The sequence below is a fragment of the Dromiciops gliroides genome, chromosome 2 (genome assembly GCF_019393635.1).
Source record: "Dromiciops gliroides isolate mDroGli1 chromosome 2, mDroGli1.pri, whole genome shotgun sequence".
NCBI lineage: Eukaryota > Metazoa > Chordata > Mammalia > Microbiotheria > Microbiotheriidae > Dromiciops > Dromiciops gliroides.
This window is the reverse complement of record NC_057862.1, coordinates 162,944,195-162,967,202: the sequence shown is the minus strand read 5'-3', so window position 1 is coordinate 162,967,202 and position 23,008 is coordinate 162,944,195. Positions and strand designations below refer to the sequence as shown.

At 41.0% G+C, this 23,008-nt stretch overlaps 3 protein-coding genes across 6 annotated transcripts in view; 1 reads left to right on the top strand and 2 right to left on the bottom strand.

Annotated features, from left to right (window-relative positions):
• The window catches only part of RAB27A (RAB27A, member RAS oncogene family), an 83,799-nt gene extending 74,068 nt beyond the window's left edge, over positions 1–9,731 (bottom strand). The window contains exons 1-2 of one of the 2 annotated variants that reach the window (XM_043989875.1): positions 9,379–9,731; positions 8,596–8,714 (exon numbers count right to left, since the gene is read on the bottom strand). The gene's annotated coding sequence lies outside the window, so the exon portion shown is untranslated. The remainder of the gene's footprint in view (positions 1–8,595; positions 8,715–9,378) is intronic. The other variant, XM_043989874.1, reaches the window with a different exon arrangement.
• Positions 9,732–14,882: 5,151 nt separating this feature from the next.
• PIGBOS1 (PIGB opposite strand 1) lies at positions 14,883–17,869 on the bottom strand. 2 transcript variants are annotated; one of them, XM_043981942.1, is made up of 2 exons: positions 17,623–17,869; positions 14,883–15,220 (listed from the first exon to the last, which is right to left on the bottom strand). In XM_043981942.1, exon 2 carries the CDS (start codon positions 15,141–15,143, stop codon positions 14,979–14,981), a length of 165 nt encoding a protein of 54 aa, XP_043837877.1. In that variant the 5' UTR covers positions 15,144–15,220; positions 17,623–17,869; the 3' UTR covers positions 14,883–14,978. The 2 variants fall into 2 exon arrangements, with proteins under 2 accessions (XP_043837877.1, XP_043837878.1); XM_043981943.1 differs by lacking the exon at positions 17,623–17,869 and adding an exon at positions 15,764–15,788.
• The window catches only part of PIGB (phosphatidylinositol glycan anchor biosynthesis class B), a 28,864-nt gene continuing 23,702 nt past the window's right edge, over positions 17,847–23,008 (top strand). For both annotated transcript variants that reach the window (XM_043981941.1, XM_043981940.1), the window contains exons 1-3: positions 17,847–18,024; positions 21,123–21,258; positions 21,695–21,812. In XM_043981941.1, coding sequence (XP_043837876.1) covers positions 17,895–18,024; positions 21,123–21,258; positions 21,695–21,812 — 384 coding nt within the window. In that variant the 5' untranslated portion in view covers positions 17,847–17,894. The remainder of the gene's footprint in view (positions 18,025–21,122; positions 21,259–21,694; positions 21,813–23,008) is intronic.

Sequence of the window (23,008 nt, the reverse complement as noted above, 5' to 3'; positions counted from 1 at the left end):
GGAACCAGATTCAAATGTATTTGGAAAATATTTAACAAAATAAATAAAAATACAATAAAACATAGATACTATCGTGTTTTAAAACTAAGTCACTATGCAACCTGTGGGAATCTTTATGTACAGTTTGGTGGCCCCATTTCTATTTGAGTTTCACAGCACTGGCCAAGAACACTGAGCATTAAGTGGCTGGCTTAGTGTCACACAGCCAGTATGTGTCAGAGGTGGAAACTCAACCTAGGTCTTCCTGATTCTCAGACTATCTCTCTATCCAGTACACCATGCTGCCTGGCATTGTACCTATATACAAATAGATATGATACAAGGTACATTATAATAGAGCAGTTAGGTAGCACCATTGTGCATAGAGTGTCAGGAAGACTCATCTTCCTGAGTTGAAATCTGGCCTCAGACACTTACTAGCTGTGTGACCCTGGGCAAGTCACCTAACCTGTTTGCCTCAGTTTCTTCAATCTGTACAATGAGCTGGAGAAGGAAATATCGAAGCACTTCAGTGTCAAGTCCTTTGCAATTTTTAAAGCCCTATGTGTGCTAGATATTGTTATTATGAAAACGTAATTGAATTAGAGGCTCTCTAAACTCCCTTTCAGCTTTAAATACTATGATCCAAGAATGAACAACTTGCCTTTGAATGAACAACACCTGGCTTATGAAATAAATTGTATTTGGTTTTGTTTTTCTGAGAAAAATAGATTTAGATGAAATATTCACTTTCTCCCAGACCTGCTGCTTTGATGCACTGCGACTCACACTACATTAGTTTCACTTTCTGTGATGTTTCTGAAAAGCTGTTTCTTAATGAAACAGTATCTGAGAGATCATCTTGAAGAAGACCCTCCTCAGCAAATTGGCTTGCCAACAGTTACCAGTCTAGATCAGCACATTTCAGAATACACCAAATACAATTTTGCTATCCGGATGTCAAAACGGGCTCATGATTCAGAAGTTGTGGATCTTTTTTTTCTTCTTTTCTTCCATCTGAAAGAGAGACTTCAGTTTAACAGGAAGTTATAGGGTCAAAGAACAAATGCATTACCATTTCATTAAGTAACTCTTGTATCAGGGATGTCTGCGGCATAAAAAGCCCAGTTTACCTTATCACACTTATCTTGGTTGGAAAACCCCACCAAGAAATATGAGACATTCTGTTGCACTGCCCAGCACTCCTCACTTGCACACTCTTATAGTTCATCACCAAATAATGTTTAATCCACAGATAAAATTAGAACCAAAAAAACTGATTAATAATGCCTATAACTGTTCCCTGGTTCCCTGCTTGGGAAAACTGATTTCACAAATCATATGCTAAGCAATCAGAAAAGGAATACTCTACTTATAGACCATACTAGCCAGAAAAAAAGTCTAATAGCAAAAGGATTTAATCAAGACATAAAGTAAATAAGAGGTAATTCAGTAGTAGTGACCATTTGCAAAGAGACATCATCTCCTACATCCCCTAAGTGGTATACAGGATAGAAAATTCACAGGGAAAATGTATGCTAGGGTAAGGAATTAGCTTTCAACATGCAAGCAAATAGAGTAAGGAAATTTCTCATCTCTTTTCAACATGCTTTCAGAGGCCAACAAGTAAATCCATATCACAGTACCTTGGAACTAGAGTTGCAAAGGCTCCAGGATACAAGTTCCCAAGAATCTATTTCTTGGCTTTACAAACTGAATATAAGTGAGGCACAAACATCTCCTGTTCGGTAGACTGTATCTTCCAAATCAGTCTGATCCTGTTCATCTCTCTGTGCAAGACTATTCACAAATACCCACAGCCTCATCCAATCCCCATCACTCCTTTTCATATCACCTCCCATTTCTTGCTTCTGGGTTTTCTCCAAGTGGTTTTTTTCCCTCTTATCTTTATTTTCTAATTCTGGACTTCCTGACAAAATCCTTCATTTAAGCACAAGTCTAGGTGTATTCTAATGTCCTGAAACTTTCTTCCATGAGTTTCTTTGCCTAATCACTATGAGCATTTGAATCCATGTTGGAGAGTCCCTATTAAGGGTAAAGGCAACTTCTGTCCTTATCACATACAATTATAAAAACTCTGTGCCCTTGCAGAAAGCAATCCACTTGCCCTAATCGCATTTTAAGAGATGTTCGAGGTCAGTTACAGCCAGAACCAAGTATGTCTTAATTACCCCATTTCTATTCCCTACTGGCCTGAAAGAATGTATAGTACAGTAGAGCTGGCTCTGGAATCAGAGGAAGTGGGTTCAAATCTTGCCTTTGAGGTTTACTACTACCTGTGTGACCTTGAGCAAGTTACTCAATTGAAATTTCCTCATCTATAAAATGTCAGGGTTGAGCAACATGACTTCTGAGGGAGAAAGGTGGCAAAGTAGATAAAGTCAGGAAGACCTGAGTTCAAATCTGGCCTTAGATACTTACTAGCTATGTGACCACGGGCAACTTATTTAATTGTCTTTTGCCTCAGTTTTCTCAACTGTAAAATGGAAATAATCACAGCACCTCCCTTGCAAGACAGTATTTGTAAAGCATGTTGCCTGACATACAGAAAACTCTATATAAATGCTTACTTCCTTTCCCTTTCTCTTTCAGTCCTAGATCTATGAAGGCTGTGATTTTGTAACTTTGAATACCTTCTCAAAGGTATTTGCTTTTGGTACTAGGAACTACTCTCATAGAGACTTGTTATGAGATTAGGTAGCATTTGAATTATCTAACCCTTGTTTCTCATTTTTAGGAATGAATGTTACATCAAGAACAAAAACAAAAAAATGAAGTATTGTTGTATCCTCTCAAGAGGTGGCACATTCCTCCTCACCAGAAATATCTTACACTGCTACTGACTTCCATGAGCAAATATCCATTTAGGGCAGGGGTTCTTAACCAGGGTTCTGTCAGTCAATAAACATTAATTACAATTAACATTTCTGTCGGTCAATAAATATTTATTATCACTATGAGCCACGTAAGGTTCTAAGGGTCTGGAATATAAAAGAGAGAGAGAAGATAGTTCCTGCCCACAAGGAGCTTACATTCTCATGGGGGAGAAGACATTCAGACAACTATGTAAATTGAAATGCATTAGCATTAAGGAGGCTCAGGAAAGGCTTCTTAGTAGGAGATGGGATTTTAGCTGAGAGATAAAGGAAACCAGAGAACAGGGGAGGCAGAGAACAGGAGGGAGAGAATTCTGGGCATGGGAGCATCCAGAGAAAATACTGAGAGTAGGGAGATGGAATGTCTTGAGGGAGGAATAGCCAGGAAGCCAGTGTCACTGGATCTCAGAGTTCATGAAGGAAGTAAGAGGGTCTATGAACTGGCTTCTTGTAGTTGTTTTTAATATTTTTGATAACTCACTCAATATAATTCTTTTGTAATCCTGTGTATTTAATTCATTTCTAAGACACTGGAGCACATTATACAATTTTACACACACACACACATTCATTCTCTCTCTCTCAAGAAATAACCATCACCATAAATTCAACCTAGAAAATGATTTGACAAGCCATTCATACTGAAATTTAAATAATAACTTATTGTCATATGTCTGGTTCACCACTCTCCAGATAAGGCCAAAAGAGCTATAAAAATTATACCCCCAAAAATGTAACCTATAATTTTAAATCCAAACACTTTCATTTCTTTTTCTTAAAAGATATAGAGGATGACTATACACCTATGCCTGATCAGTCATAACTAGTGAGACATCCATCTGATTGGCATATCTGTTGTTTCCAGGGCCTGGTAGACAGGCTACAGTAAATCAGACCAATGAGATATTTTGGTCTCTAAGCAACCACTTTTTATTATAATGCTTTGACCCAGCAGCTGGTTAGGCTATATATGAATTCATCAACAAAGCTATGAAAAACAAGATCACAGTCTCTGAAATACTGTAACCTGGTTGACAGGGAAGTAAGGGTTCATGTCATTGGTTTTCAGGGTTCTCTTTTCCAACAAGCATGCCTAACAAAAATGTGAATGAGCTTCTGAAAGGTGGCACCTCCTCAATCCCACATCTACCTGCAGGAATGAGTGCCATGTTTTTCTTCATATTCAGGCTAAAAAAAGTATGAATAATAAAAGGGTATATCACCAAACAACTGATCTCAGAAGAGTCACGTGTGCCTTTTGAGTGGTCATTTGACAGCTATTTGATAGATGGGCACTATAGAGAAGGGGTTATTAACTGGGTTCCATGGAAGGGGGCTAAGAATAGATTTCAGGGGTTCTATGAACTTGGATAGGAAGAAAAAAGACATCTTTGTCATCAGTAACCTTTTACTTCTCTAGTAATCCTATGAAATTTATTTTATGCATATAAAAACAAAACATTATTCTAAGAAGGGATTCAAAGCATTCACTAGGCCACCAAAGGGGTCTATGACACATAAAAGGCTAAGAACCCCTGTTGGGACCCTTGGGCATGGACCATGTGCCAACAGGCTTGTCTAATTATTCCTTTCAACAAGCATTTATTATGCACCTACTATGTGACCAGTAAGGTGCTAAGGACCCAAGAAAAAAAGCAGAACAGTCCTTGCTCTCAGGAGGTAGGAGAGAACACTATATATACAGATAAATCAATTCAAAAACAGGGACAGGGACTAAACCTGCCATTTCTTTGGCATAGGGATTAAGAAATTCTACCAATTCTGGCCAGAACCTTCTCTGCAGCTTATAGTCCTAGAAGGTTGCATAGAGCAAAGCTTCTTAAACTGTGGGTAACTGAATGTGGGGGTCAAAAAATTGGCAGTAAATGTTTGATTTGTATACCTATTTTATAAACCTATATACCCAGGGTCACCCAAGAAATATTTACGTTACCCTGAGCATAGAAGTACATAAAATAGGTATTTTAACCTTTTACTGTTGCCCAGTTTTTAATGACACCCACATTCAGTTATATGAACCACAGTTTAAGAAGCTAGGGCCTAGAGCACCCAGAAGTTAAGTGATTTGTCCACAGAAACCCAGCCAGTATGCATTCAGAGGCAATGCCTGAACGCAGGTCTTGCTGGCTCCAAGACTAGAAATGGAAATGCAAATTAATTTGGGAGGTGGGAAAAAAAATTGCTAACAACCTGGGAAAAGAGGAAAGAAGGAGATCAAGGAAATAGCTCAAGTAGCAGGCAGCGACTGAGTTAAGTCTTGAAGATGGCTAGGCTTTGCCAAGAGGTGAGAAGAGAGGAGCCTTTGGGGCATGGGAAACAGCCTGCACAAAGGCATCCATGGGATCAGAGGAACAGAGAAGAGCATCTGGGCTGGCTTAGCTGGAATGTAGAGGAAGGAAGTATCACTTTCTTCCTTAGACAGGATATACACATAGTCAACAGACTGGACCATGACATGTTCAGTCTTAGATCATCTCTGTGATCAATTACTTTCATGCATGTTACAAATAGAGTTGGAGCCAATTTCAAGGGCCTGTTGTTTTAAGATGGCAGAATGACTTAGAGCCAGGGGAGATCAGAGTGACACCTGTTGTATGACCATGACAGAGTTACTGGCCTCTCTTAAGCCTCAGTTTCCTTAAATAGGAATAATGGGAATAAATGGGTAAATAATGGGAATAATCATATTTACACTACCCACTTCTCAGGGTGATTGTGAAGAAAAGCACTTTGTTCACCTTAAAGTATATATGGAAATGTGAGTTATTAATTAGTATTATCACAAGAGGAAAAACAAAATGAGAAACTAATAGATGGGGTGGCAGAGAAACTAAAATATTTCATTTTGCTCATTCCAGAGTACATAGTTTCTAAAACCTTTATTGGAAAGAAAAAAAAATATGAAGTTGATGGTCCTCAAGTCTTGTACAATCAATATTAGTCACTGCAGAGAGACTAGGAAACCAAAAAAAACCCCATTTAATGCTGTCAAAATTTGGCTCTGTTGTCATAAAACTACATTTAAAGACCTTTTACCTTTCTGTAAGGGTTTTTCCTACTCATCTGTTCCCAAAATAGTTGCAATTAAATTCCTCAGACATTTATTAAACCACCTACTATGTGTAAAGTATAATCAGAACAGGAGGTTGGTTTGACATGCAGCACAAGTGACAGCTTGAGCTATACTGATATCCCACACAATGCGGGCAGACCAAACGAAGGCCTTCAGTACATTGGAAAGATCAAAAGATCTGGTAGGAGAACATAGACATTAGTCATGTAGGATGAGAAGGCCTGGACTGATGTAGATACTGAATCAAGGCATTATAAAGCCTAAAAGATTCCAGACCACAGATAAATCCCAAACATCCTTGACCTGAAGACAAAGGCATCAATTCTGTCCATGTAGCCCTGGGGCAAGGGATATGAGAAGAAAGAATCCTTCTTTGTAAGAAATTTGCTCTAAAAAATCATAGAGATTTTTGCTTAGAGCCTCAGTTTTAAATTGTTTTTTAAATTAAGTTTTTTTCAGTCATTTTTCAGTCACATCTAACTCTTTGCAACTCCATTTGGGGCTTTCTTGGCAAAGATACTAGATGGGTTTGCCATTTCCTTCTACAGCTCATTTTACAGATGAGGAAACTGAGGCAAACAGGGTGAAGTGACTTACCCAGGGTCACACAGCTAGTAAGTGTTTGAGGCCAGATTTGAACTCAGATCTTCCTAACTCCAGAAGTCAGGTACCCTATCCACTGTGCCCACCTAGCTGCCCCAAGTTTTAAAACATTGTCTTAAGTTTTTAGTCTTTCCATATTATTGTACCAAACCAATGATAATATCTCTTTAATTATAAATAAAAAGAACACATCATATTGGGGAGGGGGAGTTCTCCCATTTCTGAAGTAAGGATATATATATAGTCTGTCTTCTTTGATAAGGTGAAATCACAACTAGGGCTTAAATAAAAGATACAAATTCTAAAAAGGGAAGATAGAAACAGTAAGTGCTAGAAGAGATGGATGCATCTTATGCACCACTAAAGAAACGACTTTAGAATCCTGAGAAAAAAGTAAAAATTAAAGTTTCTATAAGATTCAGTGGAGTTGAGAAGGAAATACAGAAAATGGGCAGTAAAGAGCAACTTTAATTTTTCCCTCCCTAGAATTCAATGAACACCCAGGATGCATCCATAAAGAGTAAAGAGAGCTGTCCAACCCTCCCCTGCTCTGGCCTGCCCAGTCCAACATGATCACTGTAGAGGAGGCGCACGCCTTTGTCACTCTCTCAAAGAGATGAACTCCACCCCTCCAGAAAATGAAACACCTTCCTTTTTTCCTCGACTTCCTCCCTCCCTTGGTAGAGCTCTTGGTAGAGGACCAAGAAAGTAGGTGGCAATTGTGACTGCATCTCTCATCCTTTTTTAAAGAGGACAAAACTTTTGTCTTTGTATATTGAAATGCTTGTTTGTCGGGGCAGCTAGATGGCGCAGTGGATGGAGCACTGGCCCTGGAGTCAGGAGTACCTGAGTTCAAATCTGGCCTCAGACACTTACTAGCTGTGTGACCCTGGGCAAGTCACTTAACCCCAAATGCCTCACTAAAAAAAAAAAAGAAAGAAAGAAAGAAAGAAAGAAATGCTTGTTTGTTGATGATTGCTCAGTTCACACAAGAGTCGGTTTGTTGTTTCTTTTTTAAACAAAAAGTAACAATTCACAGTTATATCCATCTTTCCCTGTCTTATAATCCTTTTCTTTATACATTAAAGTGTTCTGGGCCAAAAAAAAGCTCTGATGTTTGTTCTCATTAAACCAAGAAATGCTTCCTGAGCAAATATATAAAGTACAAGTAACAGCCTAGTCTCTATACCTAGGTCATCTCCTTGTTTATAAGCTGAGGTTGTGTATACTAAACATTGACTGTGGCTCCTAATTTCTAAGCAAAGGTAGAATTCCTCTTGGTTACAGTGCTATATTACCAGAGGTGACTTTTGTTTTGGAGGGTATGAGTTTTATAACCAAAGTTTCCCAGTATGCCAAGGCCCAAAACAGTGGGAGACCAATTGGAGAAAGGCCAATTCAACTCAATAAACTTTTCTTAAGCGCCTATTGGCCAGATCACTATTATATTTCTGAGAAACATAAGAGAAAATTTAGATAGGATAGACATGACCCTCATGGAACTAAAGGTTACTAAGAGGATGTGTCATAGAAAAGGGAGAGGGGAGCATGAGAGAAAAAATAATTTTTCCTTAGTGTGTACAAGGTGCTTTTCTCAAAAGAACCTTGGGAGTTGATCAGCAAAAATCCTGTATCCCTGTTCTAAGAGGAGGAAACTGAGGGCCAAAAACATTAAGTGGGAGTTGGGACTGGAGCCCAAGTCTCCTGATTCCAAACATGACTGTTTTTCCATGTACCTGCCAACAGTAGTTTACTCTAATATTTCTTATCTAATTCTTCTTCTTTATAGAGACTATTTTGTTCACCATGAAAAGCACCTGATAACCCAGAGGCTCAGAACAGCACAGCAGGTGAAGAAAATACTAATGAGAAGCGAGACCACTGAGCAGGCCATGAACCACCAAAGAAAGGGCTTGGACACCCACCACCACCACCACCACCTTTCTCCTTCACGTCGAACAGAGCAAGGAAAGATGTGAAACTCTGGAAAACACACACACACACACACACACCAGTATGTACCTTATTGGGAAGCCCAGAAGAAGGGCTTTTGGCCTTAAAGATGACTCCAGTTGTAGAGAAGTTGGCTGAAAGAATGACAGATCCCTGGCTGCCTAGGGCCAAACTCCACCAACTGTGCTCTAGGGGTTAGGTAAAGGAATAAAATGAAAAGCAAAAGAAAATGCACAGAAGAAAGAAAAGTCTCAGGGCTTTCTCCTTTCTTCCTCTCTATTTCTAAGTCTCCTGTCGAGGGGATATTTCCTCCTCAACATCTGGTTACATAGCCCAAGGTAGATCTTAAGTTCTGTGCTCCAGTCGTACCGCATCAGCCAAGTCTCCCACTCAAATCAACCAATCTTCTCAATCTGGAATCCATCTCTTAGACTTCTGTCTGTCATCTGGCCAGTCCCAGACCGCCTCCCCATAACAGGTGGCACCTCTCCAGAGCTGCCCTGGAGGATTTAGAGCTCCCAGAAGCAAGTTTTCCGCTATGGTCAGCCCAGGAAAGTCCGAAGGCTAGAGCTCTGGGGGTGAGGGGGGTGGGATGGGGGACACCTCTGTCCACTCTCTTTCTTCTCTTGTCCAACCTCCCCAGCCCAAGACGAAACACTCGTGGGTCCTATCCTACTAATCACCATAATCCGCAATCCGCCAGGAAAAAATATGAACCACCTCCCTAGAACCACACTATCAAGATGCCCATCATTGCTTCTCCCACCCAGCCTACCACACCCCAGCCCCCCACACCCTAGGCGGATCTCGTCCATAGGAGACGGACTAAGGAGGGCTCTGCCTTGCTCTTACCTGTCTGCAGGGTCCCGCCGTCCCCGAAGCAGCTGCAGGTCCACGCTCAGTGCGCTCAGCGCCCACTCTGCTGTCTGCCCTTTTTTGGGTCCCTGGCGGGTATGTTCCGTCCGGCCCCACATCACTTCCCGTAAAGGAGCTGAGAGGTGGGGGCGGGTCCTCCTTTCTTTCCTACACCTCCCTCTTCCTCCTCCTCACCCGCAGGGTACCTCCCCACCGAGGTCTTCGGTCCTTGTGCCCACGTGGGAAGTTATGTGGCTTTGGCGTCCTCTGATCTTTCCCTCTGGGGAAGGAGGGACGTACGCAGCCCGAGCCAGGACAGGGACGAGCCCTGCACCTGCTGCCTGATGCCCCACGGGCAAAGTAGGAGAGGCTACAGGGAGGACCCCGCCCCGCAGCTGGGGAGAAGCCACCTGAGACTTGGGGGCGGGGGGGGGGGGCGGACCAGTGGGAAGAGGGGATCCCCGAGCTAGGGTTCCTGGGCTTCGCGGCCGATTTTCTGTCCCCCACAGGGGAGGATCTTCCCGGCCTTGACTGCAGGGAGTAAATAGTGTGAGGCTTCTACCAACTGGGACTTAAGATTTTTTAGCTGGGCTGAAGAAAAGGGTTAATGTTTAGTTGAGGAGAAATGAAAGCAAGAGGAAAGAGAGCACCGTTTAGATGGGTAGAAAGACAGATGGGAACGAACATGTAACGTTCCACTTCAGCGTCACTGTGGCATTTTGTTTAGTCACTCATTAAATTTGCATTGCCTTCCCAAGAGCCACTTTCAGAAGACGATTCCAGGGGCACAGACCAGTATGTCACACACATTGCTGCCCCAGCATGGCTGACCTGTACCCTAACCCTGGCTTCCTTTAGGGATCGGCCCTTTGTCATTTCACCTACCATTGAGTCCTAAGCCTAGGATTTCCGCTCAGGATATACACACCCACAAAGCATAGTAGATAGCTACGTCCCTCTCATCCTTTATTGGTCTCTAACTTCTGACTTTTGTCAATTTCTCAAGACCTTTCCTTCGTGAAAAAGGGGAAAAGGCAATAGCAGTCAGCTGCGAAAAGGAATCAAAGGTGGCAAAGGAAATGGAAAAGTCAGGAAGTGAAAGATGAGCACAAACCATGGAGGTTATAAATGAAGTTCTTCCTGGTATGGACTAATTCGGTTTAAACCGAGAAACAGGATGCATGGCCTGATTGTATAACAAAATGAGATATAACCAAATTGATGAAATCTGCAAGCCTTTGCTGCCACCTAGCGATTCACTCTTAATGTCAGCTTAGTTTCTCTAAACTTAAGGTCTGGTTTAACAGCTGAACGGCTGGGCTCCTATCCAAAGACACCCTGTTCAGGCCTGGTACTGGGATCAAAACAGTTAAGTGCTGGATTGCAGCCCATAAGTCACTCCTAGTAGCCTGTTGTTGAGAAAGCCCTTCACCTGTACCTAAAGGTATCTGGGAAGACCAAAGAATATCTCAGAGGCTCTGAATTTTTAATCAATCCATTCTTGAGAATTCATTCTTTGCCCAAACCAATTTTCTCCCATAGGAACCTCCATGGGAAATGGTGTAAATTGAAGGAAGTTTGGGATGATGTTTGGGAGGTGGATCCAAAGTTCATTTCAACCCAAATCATACTTCTTTTGCAGAAGGATTAAGAGGCTGAAAAGCTGGACAGGAGTGGATCGTGTGTGCAGGTGCAGAGATCTCAGAAAGCAGCCTCCCAAGACTGCATGGGTTCTGACTAGAGATACTTCCTGCTCTCAGCCTTTCAGAATTCTTGTCTTCATTCCCCACATCTGACCAGGCACTCCAATTCCCATTCTGGGATCCTAGGCTTCTGATTCAGAGACCAGTTCAATCGGGGCCCGCCACAGTGCTTCAGCCACCTTCATACCATGTCTCCACCCTCATACCATTTGCCCATCTTTGTTTTCCACCTCTAGCCCTGGGAACCAGTTAAAGTCTACCATTCATAGAAAGGTTATATCAATCAATTGCTCAATAACTCCACTTGTGGAATTTCCCTAACCACAACACCATGCGTAGCCATCACTCCCTGATGTGTTATCTTCCTCCATTAGAACTTAAACACTTTGAGGACAAGAACCGTCACAGTCTCCATCTCCATCTCCTCGGGTAACTTTTATATACGAACAAATTGTTTACTTGAACTGAATCATTTTTTAAAAAATAAGGTCTTTAGGATATGGGAGGCCATACTCATTGCCACCAGAAGTGGGAAAGTGTATACCATTGGTCTATTAAAAGTGAAAGAGCATGGGGGCAGCTATATGGCGCAGTGGTTAAAGCACCGGCCCTGGATTCAGGAGGACCTAAGTTCAAATCCGACCTCAGACACTTGATACTTACTAGCTGTGTGACCGTGGGCAAGTCACATGACCCCCATTGCCTAAAAAAAAATAAAAAAATAAAATAAAAAGTGAAATAGCAGAGGTAATCTCTAAAGCTGTTATCACTCATTTAGTATCGATATACTACTCCACATTATTAGTTATCTTTGTAAAGTGTTTGTGTATTTGTGTGAGACTTGGACTGGCAGATACAGTTGGATACCTGGTAGGTTCAAAGCAAAGCTTTGTGTATAGGAAAGGTGATAGAGCATAGTAAAAATATGTAACACTCTCTTTCTATGTAACTCAATACTGATCCCTAATTCCCTTTGTGTTTGTGTATTTGGATTCCCCAAATAAACTATAAGTTCTCTGAGGGGAGAACTCTGGTAGTATCCAGGAGCTAGAAAATATTGTAAGGAATGAGATGTCTTGTGCTTCCAATTCCTAGCAAATGCTAGAACTTTAGATCAGTGTCCTAGCTTAATGGATACTTAGCGTTTTACCATAAGCAGTCCCTGAATTATAACCCCTGGTTTACTATATCCCTTACATGTAAACAGTCATGGCACTGCCCCCACGGAACAGAATATCTACTCCAGACAGCAGGTAGCAACAGTGGAGAGAGTTGCATATTTTTATGGATGAGCTTGCTACTTCTAAAATAGTAGGGGCTGGGCAGTGGCACAGCTCTGAGGGTCATAGGGCACCTCCATGATCTTATAGTTACAGCAAAGGAGAAGTTCCCAGGCCTACCCTCTAAACTGAGAGTTCCCAAATAGGGTATAGATGACTGGCCATGATGGTCTTCCTGTCTCAGGGATCCTAGTCTTGGCTTGTTTAGTGACTTTTCTCCTATTAAAGAGGCTTTTGTGGGCTAGCCTGGGGATCTATTAAAATGAGAAAAAAGGTTTCTGAGTGTCAACCAACTACTGAAAACACAACCCAAATTTGTAACTTGGGAACAATTTATCTAGTGCTTTCTACTTCTCATGACACCTTCCCATTTATCATCTAATTTGATCCCAGGCTTTTTGGTATCTAGTGCTTTGGCACTGATGACTGTTTTACTTCCATGTAAATTGTGATGGATTTTTATGCAATTTGCAGCTAACATGCATTTTGGCTTTAGAAAGAAACCAATTTCTCGATGGTCACTCTAGGCAACAACCCAAAAGCTATTTTTAAAATTCTCAATAAGATAGACTGAAAAGAATATACTAATATTCTGTCAATTGGGACAATTACTTAGGAAACAATGCTATAAATTTCTCTCAGGGATATATTCTCATTATGGAATTAAAATTCTTCGCAGTAGATACTACTGCTATACTTAGAGAGAACTTCAGAGTTGCTTTTTCCCTAGTATGTTCTGATTTAGGTTTGGTTTGGTTTTTTGCAGGGCAATGAGGGTTAAGTGACTTGCCCAGGGTCATACAGCTAGTGTCAAGTATCTGAAGCCGGATTTGAACTCAGATCCTCCTGAATCCAGGGCCGATGCTCTATCCAGTGCATCACCTAGCTGCCCCAATATGGTTTTATTTAAACCTAATAACATACAGATCAGGGCTTCTTGAGATTTTTCCACTCATGACCCCTTTATGCCTGAGAAATTTCTGTTCCATTCTGGGTATGTAAGTATATAAAATAGGTATATACTTATTACATAGCCAAATTTTTCACAAGCCCCACAGTTACGTGACCCCAACCCACAGCTTAAGAAGCTCTGATATAGATGAAACAATCTATTCTGTGAAATTTCTGTATATAGAACTTTACTCATGCAATCTGGAGTTCTAACAAAACATTCATTTCTGCTTTACAGCTAAACTGTGTCATCATTTACATTGTGGTTAACACTAGCAACCATTCAAATGTCATTTTGCTGTACTGTACTGGTTGAGCCAGGATTTGACATCAGAACATTTGTTCACCAGTCAGATCCTAGTATCTTGGTTTTTTTGGTAATTATTTATAGATTTTAATTATATATGCTAACCATAAATAATTTAAATTTAGACTTAATTTACTAAATTCACTCAGCAGTGAAAACAATTCTTTACATTTGAAAAGCACTGTACGTATCTTTGTTAATATAAGTTAAAGGCTCCACAAAAGCTATCAAAATACTAAGCCTTGAAAACTGGTATTGGGTAGATGATAATGGTGACAATTTAAGTAATTTTTATACATGTTTTTTGAATTATAGCTTTCCTCTCTTCCTTCTCTACTCCACTTTTTTTTGTTGTTTTTTTTTTGTGAGGCAATTGGGGTTAAGTGACTTTGCCCAGGGTCACACAGCTAGTAAGTGTCAAGTGTCTGAGGCCACATTTGAACTCAGGTCCTCCTGAATCCAGAACTGGTGCTTTATCCACTGAGCCACCTAGCTGCCCTCTACTCCACTTTTTGATCCCAAAAATTTATGATTTAGGGACCAGTATTGAGTTACATAGAAAGAGAGTGTTACATATTTTTACTATGCTCTATCACCTTTCCTATACACAAAGCTTTGCTTTGAACCTACCAGGTATCCAACTGTATCTGCCAGTCCAAGTCTCAGTACTCCTACACTTTACCAGAGACTGAAGACAGAAATGGTGAAGGTTGGGGAAACTTGAACAATGAGGAGCTTCTGGTCAGTTGGTATGCATTTGAATCTTTTCAAGCTAAGTGTGGAAACTTCTTAATCAGGTAGTTGCCCAGCTCACCTCCTCCCAAGTCAGGAATTCTCTATCTTTTCTGTCATGGCTCCCTTTTTGAAAAATGCTGTTAAATAGATAAATATATGAATAAAAAAGAAACCAATGATATTGAAATGAAGATATAATTTTTTTCTTATAGAAGATCAGAGACCCCCTTCCCCCCCAAATTTTTAGACCCCTCGGGAGTCCATGGAGCTCAGGTTCAGAATTCCTGTCCTAGACTTGCTACTGTAAACACCACTAATACTCATTTGTGTTAACGTCCCCAAAATTGCCACCATAAGCAAGTGGCCATACTACAAGACCAAGGAAATTGGTGCCAAACATAGAACTACAACAAAATATTGATTTTAGTGAAAGGAAATGAATAGGCTTGAGGAAGGTCGTGTCAATGTGACAAATAAGAAAAAGAAAAAAGTACTTGAAAATTCAAACACAGTGTTAAGAACCACTTAAATCATTATCTTCGATTTAATCATACTCAAAATACTAAGTATATCTTGTGTATTACTTGGGTTTTAAGCATCTAGTACAGTTCAAGTCCATTGTTAATTTTTCTTCTCTTCTGATTCTTGAACAATTTGTGATTTTTCCTTTAATATTTTCTGATCTCGAGAATACTGTTCAAAGATTGGTTGATAAATATATATTCCTCCAGCAACTCCAAGGACACTTGCAAGAATCATTTGAGGAAAAGTCAATCTACCGAACATCTTATCAACAAATGCAGCAGCCCACAATGGATGTTTTCAAAAGTTATGTGTGTATATCCACAAAAATATCTTCAGGTCTGTATACAAAGAAAGAAAATGGAAAATATTAATTTGGTTTATCATCAATATTTTACGTAGCCTCCTTTTGTTACTTTGGGAGAGAATGGAGCCACATCCCTTTAACATTGTTCAGCATGGTATACTATTCAAAATGGCATGATTGGTGGATAAATGATTTCTCTCATAAAACAGATTACATGGTCATTTCACTTTGTCATCAAATTGGGAGGGGAGTGGAATACCCATGGATTTCCCTGTATTAATATTTTCAATATTTCCAATCAAGGAATTTCATTCTTTAAAATTTTCTGGATCCTTATTACCTACTAGTGAAATTAAAATTCCTTTCCCTAGCATTTAAAGTCCTTCACAATATGGTGCTACTTGACCTTTATAAATTTTTAATGTATTACTCCTTCATTGTTGTTGAGCCAGCTGACTCTCCATGACCCCATATAGGATTTTCTTGGGGGGCAGCTAGGTGGAGCAGTGGATAAGGCACCGGCCCTAGATTCAGGAGTATCTGAGTTCAAATCTGGCCTCAGACACTTGACACTTACTAGCTGTGTGATCCTGGGCAAGTCACTTAACCCCCATTGCCCTGCAAAAAAAAAAAAAAAAAAAGGAATTTCTTTGCAAAGATACTGGAGTGGTTTGTCATTTCCTTCTCCAGTTTATTTTACAGATGAGGAAAACAAGGCAAACAGGCTTAAGTGACTTTCCCAGGATCATACAGCTAGTTAAGGGTCTGAGGTCAAATTTGAACTCAGGAAGATAAGTTTTCCTAACTTCAGGACAGGCACTCTATCCACTTTGCCACCAGGCTTTATTACTTCTTTATATATACTCTGGCTAAACTGTACTAATAGGGTCCCTCAAATATGCCCTTTGATTCTTCACTTACCCCCCCATCCTGGTCTCTGTTCTTTATTACCTATGCTTGGAATGCTGAATTCCTATTCATCCTTTAAAACCCAACTCAGTCATCCATGAAATCCATGGATAAATCCATGTTCCACGAAATCATCTCATATTCTTGTTCTCCACTGCTAGTAACTTTTCCTCTTGAAGTTCCTATAGTATTTTGTATCAGACAGCTGCCCAGCTCACCTCTTCCCAGATCAGATTTTTTACATTTTCTGACATGGACCCCTCCTTAGAAAATAAGTAACCTCTTGAACTTCATACAGTATTTTGATTTGTAACCCTCTCATGTATTTATCATGAAATATGGTATATCATGGTTATCTGGTTTGTTGTTTTCCACCACCACTACCCCCCCCCCAAAAAAAAAACCACACACTGAACAGTCAGTGAGGATAGGGGCAAGTGTCTCTTTACAATCTATTCTCCACACATATGCCAAAATAATCTTCCAAAGATTGAGGTCTGCCGAAGTTCTCTCCCCAGTAAAAATCTTCAGGGATCTCACACTGCTTATAGTATAAAATAGAAAGTCCTTAGCCTGGAAAGTCCTCTACAACGAAGGCAGTCTATATAGCATAAAAGACAAAGTAACTACTGACATGGAAAAATGTGTGTTCAAATCCAACCTCCAGCATTTGTCTGACTAGAGGCTGGGTAAGTTATTTAACCTCTGTGGGCCTCATAGTAAAATGAGAATAACACTTGTAATGCTAACTCTTCACAGGGTTGTGATGTAAGGTTCAAATGAGATAAAGTATATAACCAAAGCATTATATAAACATTAGCTATTATCACCTGGCCTGGCATGACTTCATATGATGCCCCTCCATAAACTCTTTTCCTGACAAACTGGAATGCTGAACCTTTCCCAAATTTGAGAGTTTATCTTCCACCCCCATTCCCCACTCAATTCCTTCCGTTGTGAGCTTTGCCTCTCCAAAACCTTGTCAATCTTCAAAGTTCAACCAGAGCGCCACCTTCTCTAAGAACCCTTCCTTGCTCCGCCCCAGGCCATGATCTGGCTGGCCTCCAAATGCTTTGTACTTACTTACATAGATCTGGTGGCCTCCTCTTTCCTACAATGCCAGCTCCTCAAAGGCAGAGGTTTTTGTTTAATTTTTTTAAACCTTGTATTCCTTGCACCTACCCCAGTGCCCTGCAAGAAGCTGGTCATGTCTGTTGCAATAAATTATCTAAACCCCCATCTTCCCCAGCTCCTAGCAGAGCTCAGCAAACTAAGTGGGTGAATGAAAGAATGACCAAATGCCGTGGCCTTTCCCCCCAAAGTCTTGGGAAGCAAGGGATTTTTGTTCCCAAGTCCAATATGATGCCTTCATAAGATTTATAAGATCTAGAGCTGAAAGGGGGCTTGGAGAAGTCTCCCAAGCGGCTCCCGGCCGGGGGAACTTTCGCCTCCATCCGGGGACTTCCCCTCCATCGCTCCCGAGAGACAAAGGCGAAAACAAGGTGGGGTTGGCCCACAGTCCCTCACCTTCCCTGAGCCCAAGGACCGGTTCCAGGATTAATCGTTCCTCGGAAGTGCAGGAGGCCTCTCAGGCGGGAGGACACCACCTGGGCCCTGGCTGGGGGGGCGGGGGAGGAGGGAACCCTCCAATTCCTAGGCTCCCTTGCGCCAGCCAGTGACGGCGGCTCACAGAGTCCAAGCGGAGCAGAGGGCGAAGCCCCGCGTTTCCTCATTCGCCTGAGCCGCGGAGGGCGGGAGGGGCGGGAGGCGAGGAGCGAGAGCCGCGGGCCGGCTCGGCCATGGAACGGGTCGGAGGCAGCCTTTTCTTCAGGAGGCGCCGGAGCAGTTCCCCCGAGACAGTGAAACTGAGGAAGAGAAAATCTGTACTGTACAGCAGCCCCCCAGAAGGACGCGCCGGGAGCCGCTTCGGTGAGGGAAGGAGGGAGGCGCAGAGCAGAGACCCGCGCAATAGAAGCGGGGCACTAGGACCCAGAGGGCCGAGCCCGCGTCCCGGCTCCTGCTCCGGCTCCTGGGCGAGCTTTTTAAGCACCTGAGCCGCCCCCCGACACTTTTTCGGCATTGCTTATTGTTAATTATTTGTGATAACTGCGACTTGTCTCGCACTTTCCGAATGCCTGGAATGCCCTTCTTCCTCACCGCCACTCGGAATCCCCAGCTTCCTCGCCCTCTCCAGCAGGAAGTTGATCTTGTTTCCCCTCTTCCCCCCGCCCCCGTTTGTTGTATCTATTTTATAACGCTCCGATTGGCAGAAAGCGCGACCGGACCCAGGCCCCGGGAGTCCCAGAGAGAGACCCCCGGCAGCATGGCGTGAGGCGTAAGGCCTGACACCCCGCTCCACGCACACCGGGGATTACTGCCAATGCAGGAGACCCTGGAGCCGACGTGGGCAGGAGCCTTCCCTTCCTCAAATTCCCTCCTCGCTACCCCCACCCTTCAGGCCTTAAGATCTTTCCACTTTGGTAGCATCCATCAGATCTTAAGCATTGGGGGCGACCCCAGGTCAACCTCCACACCAAGTTAAGTTGTGAGAATAGGCCAGAGCTAGATGGAGCTAGGTGAATGGAGCACGGGCCCTGGAATCAGGAGGACCTGAGTTCAAATGCAGCCTCAGATGCTCACTAGTCGTGTGACTCTGGGCAAATCACTTGCCTAAAAAAAAGGCCAGATTTAATAGGATGAACTTGAATAGGAATAAATATAAAACCCTATTCATAGGTTCAGAAATGGAGGTGGTCAAGTAGGTCCATGAACTTGAATGGGAAAAAGATAAATCTTTACTTCAATATAAAACCAATATGACATATACCAATTATATAATATAGTTATTATAGTTATAATATAGTTATATATATATAATATAGTTATTATAGTTATATAATAACACAATATAAACCAATTGGTTTCCTTTGTAATCCTATATGTTTTGTTTTATGCATTTAAAAACATTTGGAGAAGGAGCACATAGCATCACCAGACTGCTATGTGGACTCTAGTCCACGACACAAAAAAGGTTAAGAATGCCTCACCTAGTTCGGACTCCCTAATTCACAGCCAACAATGTGAGGAGGGGAGGTTGATTTGCCCGGAGTTACACAGTTTTTAGGAACAGAGCACTAGAAGGACAGTAATTCGGGTGTACTGCCTAGAAAAGAGCAAGCACTTTTTGGATTAAGGAAGAGAAGACAACAGCCACCTACCAGAGAAGGGTATGGATGGCCCTATGTAGGACTTCGGTAAATGCAAGACCTAGAGGGAAAAGTTGAGCCCTTAAGGGAAAAGGCAAGGTGGTAGCTGTAGCATTATGTGTCCTCAACCATACATCAGAACCTTAAGGTAACCAAGAGCAAATATGGAACCTTTATTACATTGCTAGGAAGTACTATCTGCCTGAATTTAAAGAAGGAAAGAATATATCTCCATCCAGTAGTTAGACTGGCAAAATTTATCTTTCTGTGCCAGGCAAAGAGAGAATGGTGTAGGGTATTCATGCTGGACCAGCACCAGCAAGCAACCTGGCACTGTCAGAGGGGAGAATAAGGGAGCAGAGGGACCTGGAATCCAGGTGATAGGCAGATTTTTAAAAGTAGCAGATATTCCAGACGGGAGCAGATCAACCAAGTTTGCTCCTACAGCTGGTATGCCACTGTGCTTTGCATGGTCAGAGCTGTGGTCCCAAGCACCTTATTAGTAGGATTTTTCCATAGAGAGCTACATGTGGGAGTTGTCTGGTTAACCCATTACATGACAAACCAAAGTTCTTCTTTATGAAAATAACTTGTATGCAATTATATCTCTACTACCCCCCCTTTTCATATCTTAAAATAATCCTAGGGAGGAACCTCCCTCCATCAATTCAGTTGGCTAGTTCTTCAATTTATAATTTTAGAGAATTGCCTGGGGCAGTGGTGTACAAATTTTTATAACTGCATTCCATCAGTAAAGTTTTTTTTTTGTTATTTTTTTTTGATGAGGCAATTGGGGTTAAGTGACTTGCCCAGGGTCACACAGTTTAGTAATTGTCAAGTGTCTGAGGCTGGATTTGAACTCAGGTCCTCCTGAATCTGGGGCTGGTGCTCTATCCACTTCACCACTTAGCTGCCCCCCATCAGTTAAGTTTTTGATCACAAACCCTCAAAATGTATATACTAATTTTGGTATCTGCTATATAAGTGGAGAGGAACCTGATGGGAAGGATGTTGTGATGGTAATGATAATACTTGACAAGGTTGTATATGAGAGGTGAAGTGGAGGAGATAAAGATAAAGCCATCATTACCAACCTGTGTGACTGGAAGGATGGTAGTGCCCTCCACAGAAAGTCTGGAAGAAAGGTGAAATCACAAACCATCCATGCTTATTCATCCCTCTTTTCCATTGAAAAACAAAAAGTCAGTGTCAGCTCACCTGCTGGGAGTTTGGGTCTGGATAGGTTGCGACCCATTCTTTTGGGGTGTTTGAAGAGGGGTTGGTGAATAGTATTCATGGGGGTGACATGATAGACTATCTTTCCACTGGTTGGTCACATAACCCTTTTGGATCAAGTCAGTGCAATGCCTTAAGATTATTTCACAGCCTCTTTGGGGCCATGGGCTTCATCTTGGAGACCACTGACCTAAGACTACTACTATATGAGGATTATACAGTTACCCAAATAGTGAGAAGACTTGAACCTGAACCCAGTTCATGACTCTGTCCACTGCTCTATGTTACCTCTCATAAAATTTTATCATGTGTACAGACATGTTAGAGAACATCCTCCTTCAAAGGACAATGGCACATAATAGGCTAAAATCATCCAGTTGAGGTCCTGGCCATTAGAGTTGGCAGAAATAGGGGCCTGTTCTCTCATAGGCCCATTTCTAGGAAATGGCCTTGATAAAGACCTGCACAAAAGGCTACCTATTAAATGTGCTTCAATTGTATGTTGCTTGCTAAATAAATTAAAGTTGGAGGAATTAACCCATTTAACTTTGGTACCACAACTGTTTTCGGTTTTGCTTTCCTCAGATCTTCTTGGTGAAAACATTTACCTGGTCTTGTTTACCATAGCGCTAAGAATACTTAACTGCTTTTTAATCCAGACAAGCTTTGTTCCTGATGAATATTGGCAGTCTCTTGAAGTTGCACATCACATGGTTTTCAAATATCCTTTGGAGTTTTGTTTTTTTTCCAAACTAAAAATATTCTAGGGAGTATGCTCAACCCCTAATACATATTTTAAACTAATTTTCAATTTTCTTATATTTTTCTTGAAACTACCTCTTGTACTTTTCTTTAGGGGCAGTGTTGCTTCAATAAGTATTCAGTAAGAATCTGTTAAGCACCAATAGGCTGCATGCTGTGAGGGGGATACCTGAGTAGAAAATATGCTATGGGCCTTTGATGGCTTGGACTCTAAATTGTGAAGGAGGCTTTTCCTAGAATTCCCATTTAAAAAGGGGAAATATTTTGGCAATCCCTAATGCTTTTTGAATCATTGTTTAAAATCAAAGAATGCGTTCGTTGACATTTGGAAATGAGAATAGGAAAACTATTTTGCACTTCAGTATTATTTGTCATTTTGTCCTTAATATTACTAATTATGGTTATTTGACCTGGGAATGGGCTGAAGGTTTAAGGGGTTACTCTTATCCCTTAATCTTTGCAAGCATTTATAAGATTCTGTATCTCTTCGCAAAGGATAGTGTCCAGTTGCTGGTAAGTTTAAATAAAAGTAACCAGGCTATTTGTTACTGCTAGGTTTATTTCATTTTTCTGTAATATCTCATATAGCAACTAAAATATTAAAAATTAATATTTGCACAATGTAAGTTTGTTTCAATGATATTCATTGAGGAGCTGGATATTATCATAGGTCAGATCATAGCTGTGAGCTCCTTGGCCCCAAAGGCCTCTGACATACTAATCACTCTATAGATGCAGAATCTAATATAAGATTCAGTAGCCCTTATTAAAGAAAACCTGATTTAAAAAACTCACACCACCTTGGGCAAATCACTTAACCCTCATTGCCCTACAAATAAACAAACAAACTCATAACAAACCCTGATAGATAGGAACTGCAATTATCATTGCCATTTTATAAATGAGTTAACTGAAACTCAGAGAAGTTGTAGCTTTTCATCACACTAGCATTAGGACATCTCTTATGACTCTGAAGTCCATCACTCTTTCCATTGTTTCTCATAAAGTACATACAAGTGCTTTGCAAAGGATAGCACAAATATTATATTCACAAAAGTCATCACCACAGACAGTGTTTTCCCAATCATATTTTTAAACTTAGGGGGGGAAAATTAACTAAGAATTATCAACAATTGAAGGTAAAAACATGTCTGAAATTTTAATGGAAAACCACGATTTGATTTGCAGAAAAACATACATATTTCAGAAATACATTAGTCGGGGGCAGCTAAGTGGTGCAGTGGATAGAGCACTGGCCCTGAAGTCAGGAGTACCTGAGTTCAAATCTGGCCTCAGACACTTACTAGCTGTGTGACCTTGGGCAAGTCAGTTAACCCCAATTGCCTCACTAAAAAAAAAAAAAAAAATGAAAAAAAAAAAAAAAGAAATACATTAGTCTTATAAAAAGGAATTTTAAAAAACTGACAAGATTTATTTCTGGGTGATTATATAGCCTTGTAACTGGCTAGTTCAAGTTTAATGAAGAGAAATCACAGATTTCCAAGTGATTGGTGAGTTATGAGGATTTGAAGGGAATTGCTATTTTAATCAAAAACATGATTTTTAAAGTTTACCAGAAGCCTTTATTTTGTTTTGATTTATTTACATTATTAAAAACTAAAAATACTTCCAAAATGGCATATGCATTAATCCAATGACTAATATTTCTTATAATTTTGAGTTACCTTTTTTATTAATCACTAATATTA

Excerpts from the sequence above, each read along its gene's own strand:
- PIGBOS1 (XM_043981942.1), bottom strand. The coding sequence starts at position 15,143 with ATGTTCGGTAGATTGACTTTTCCTCAAATGATTCTTGCAAGTGTCCTT.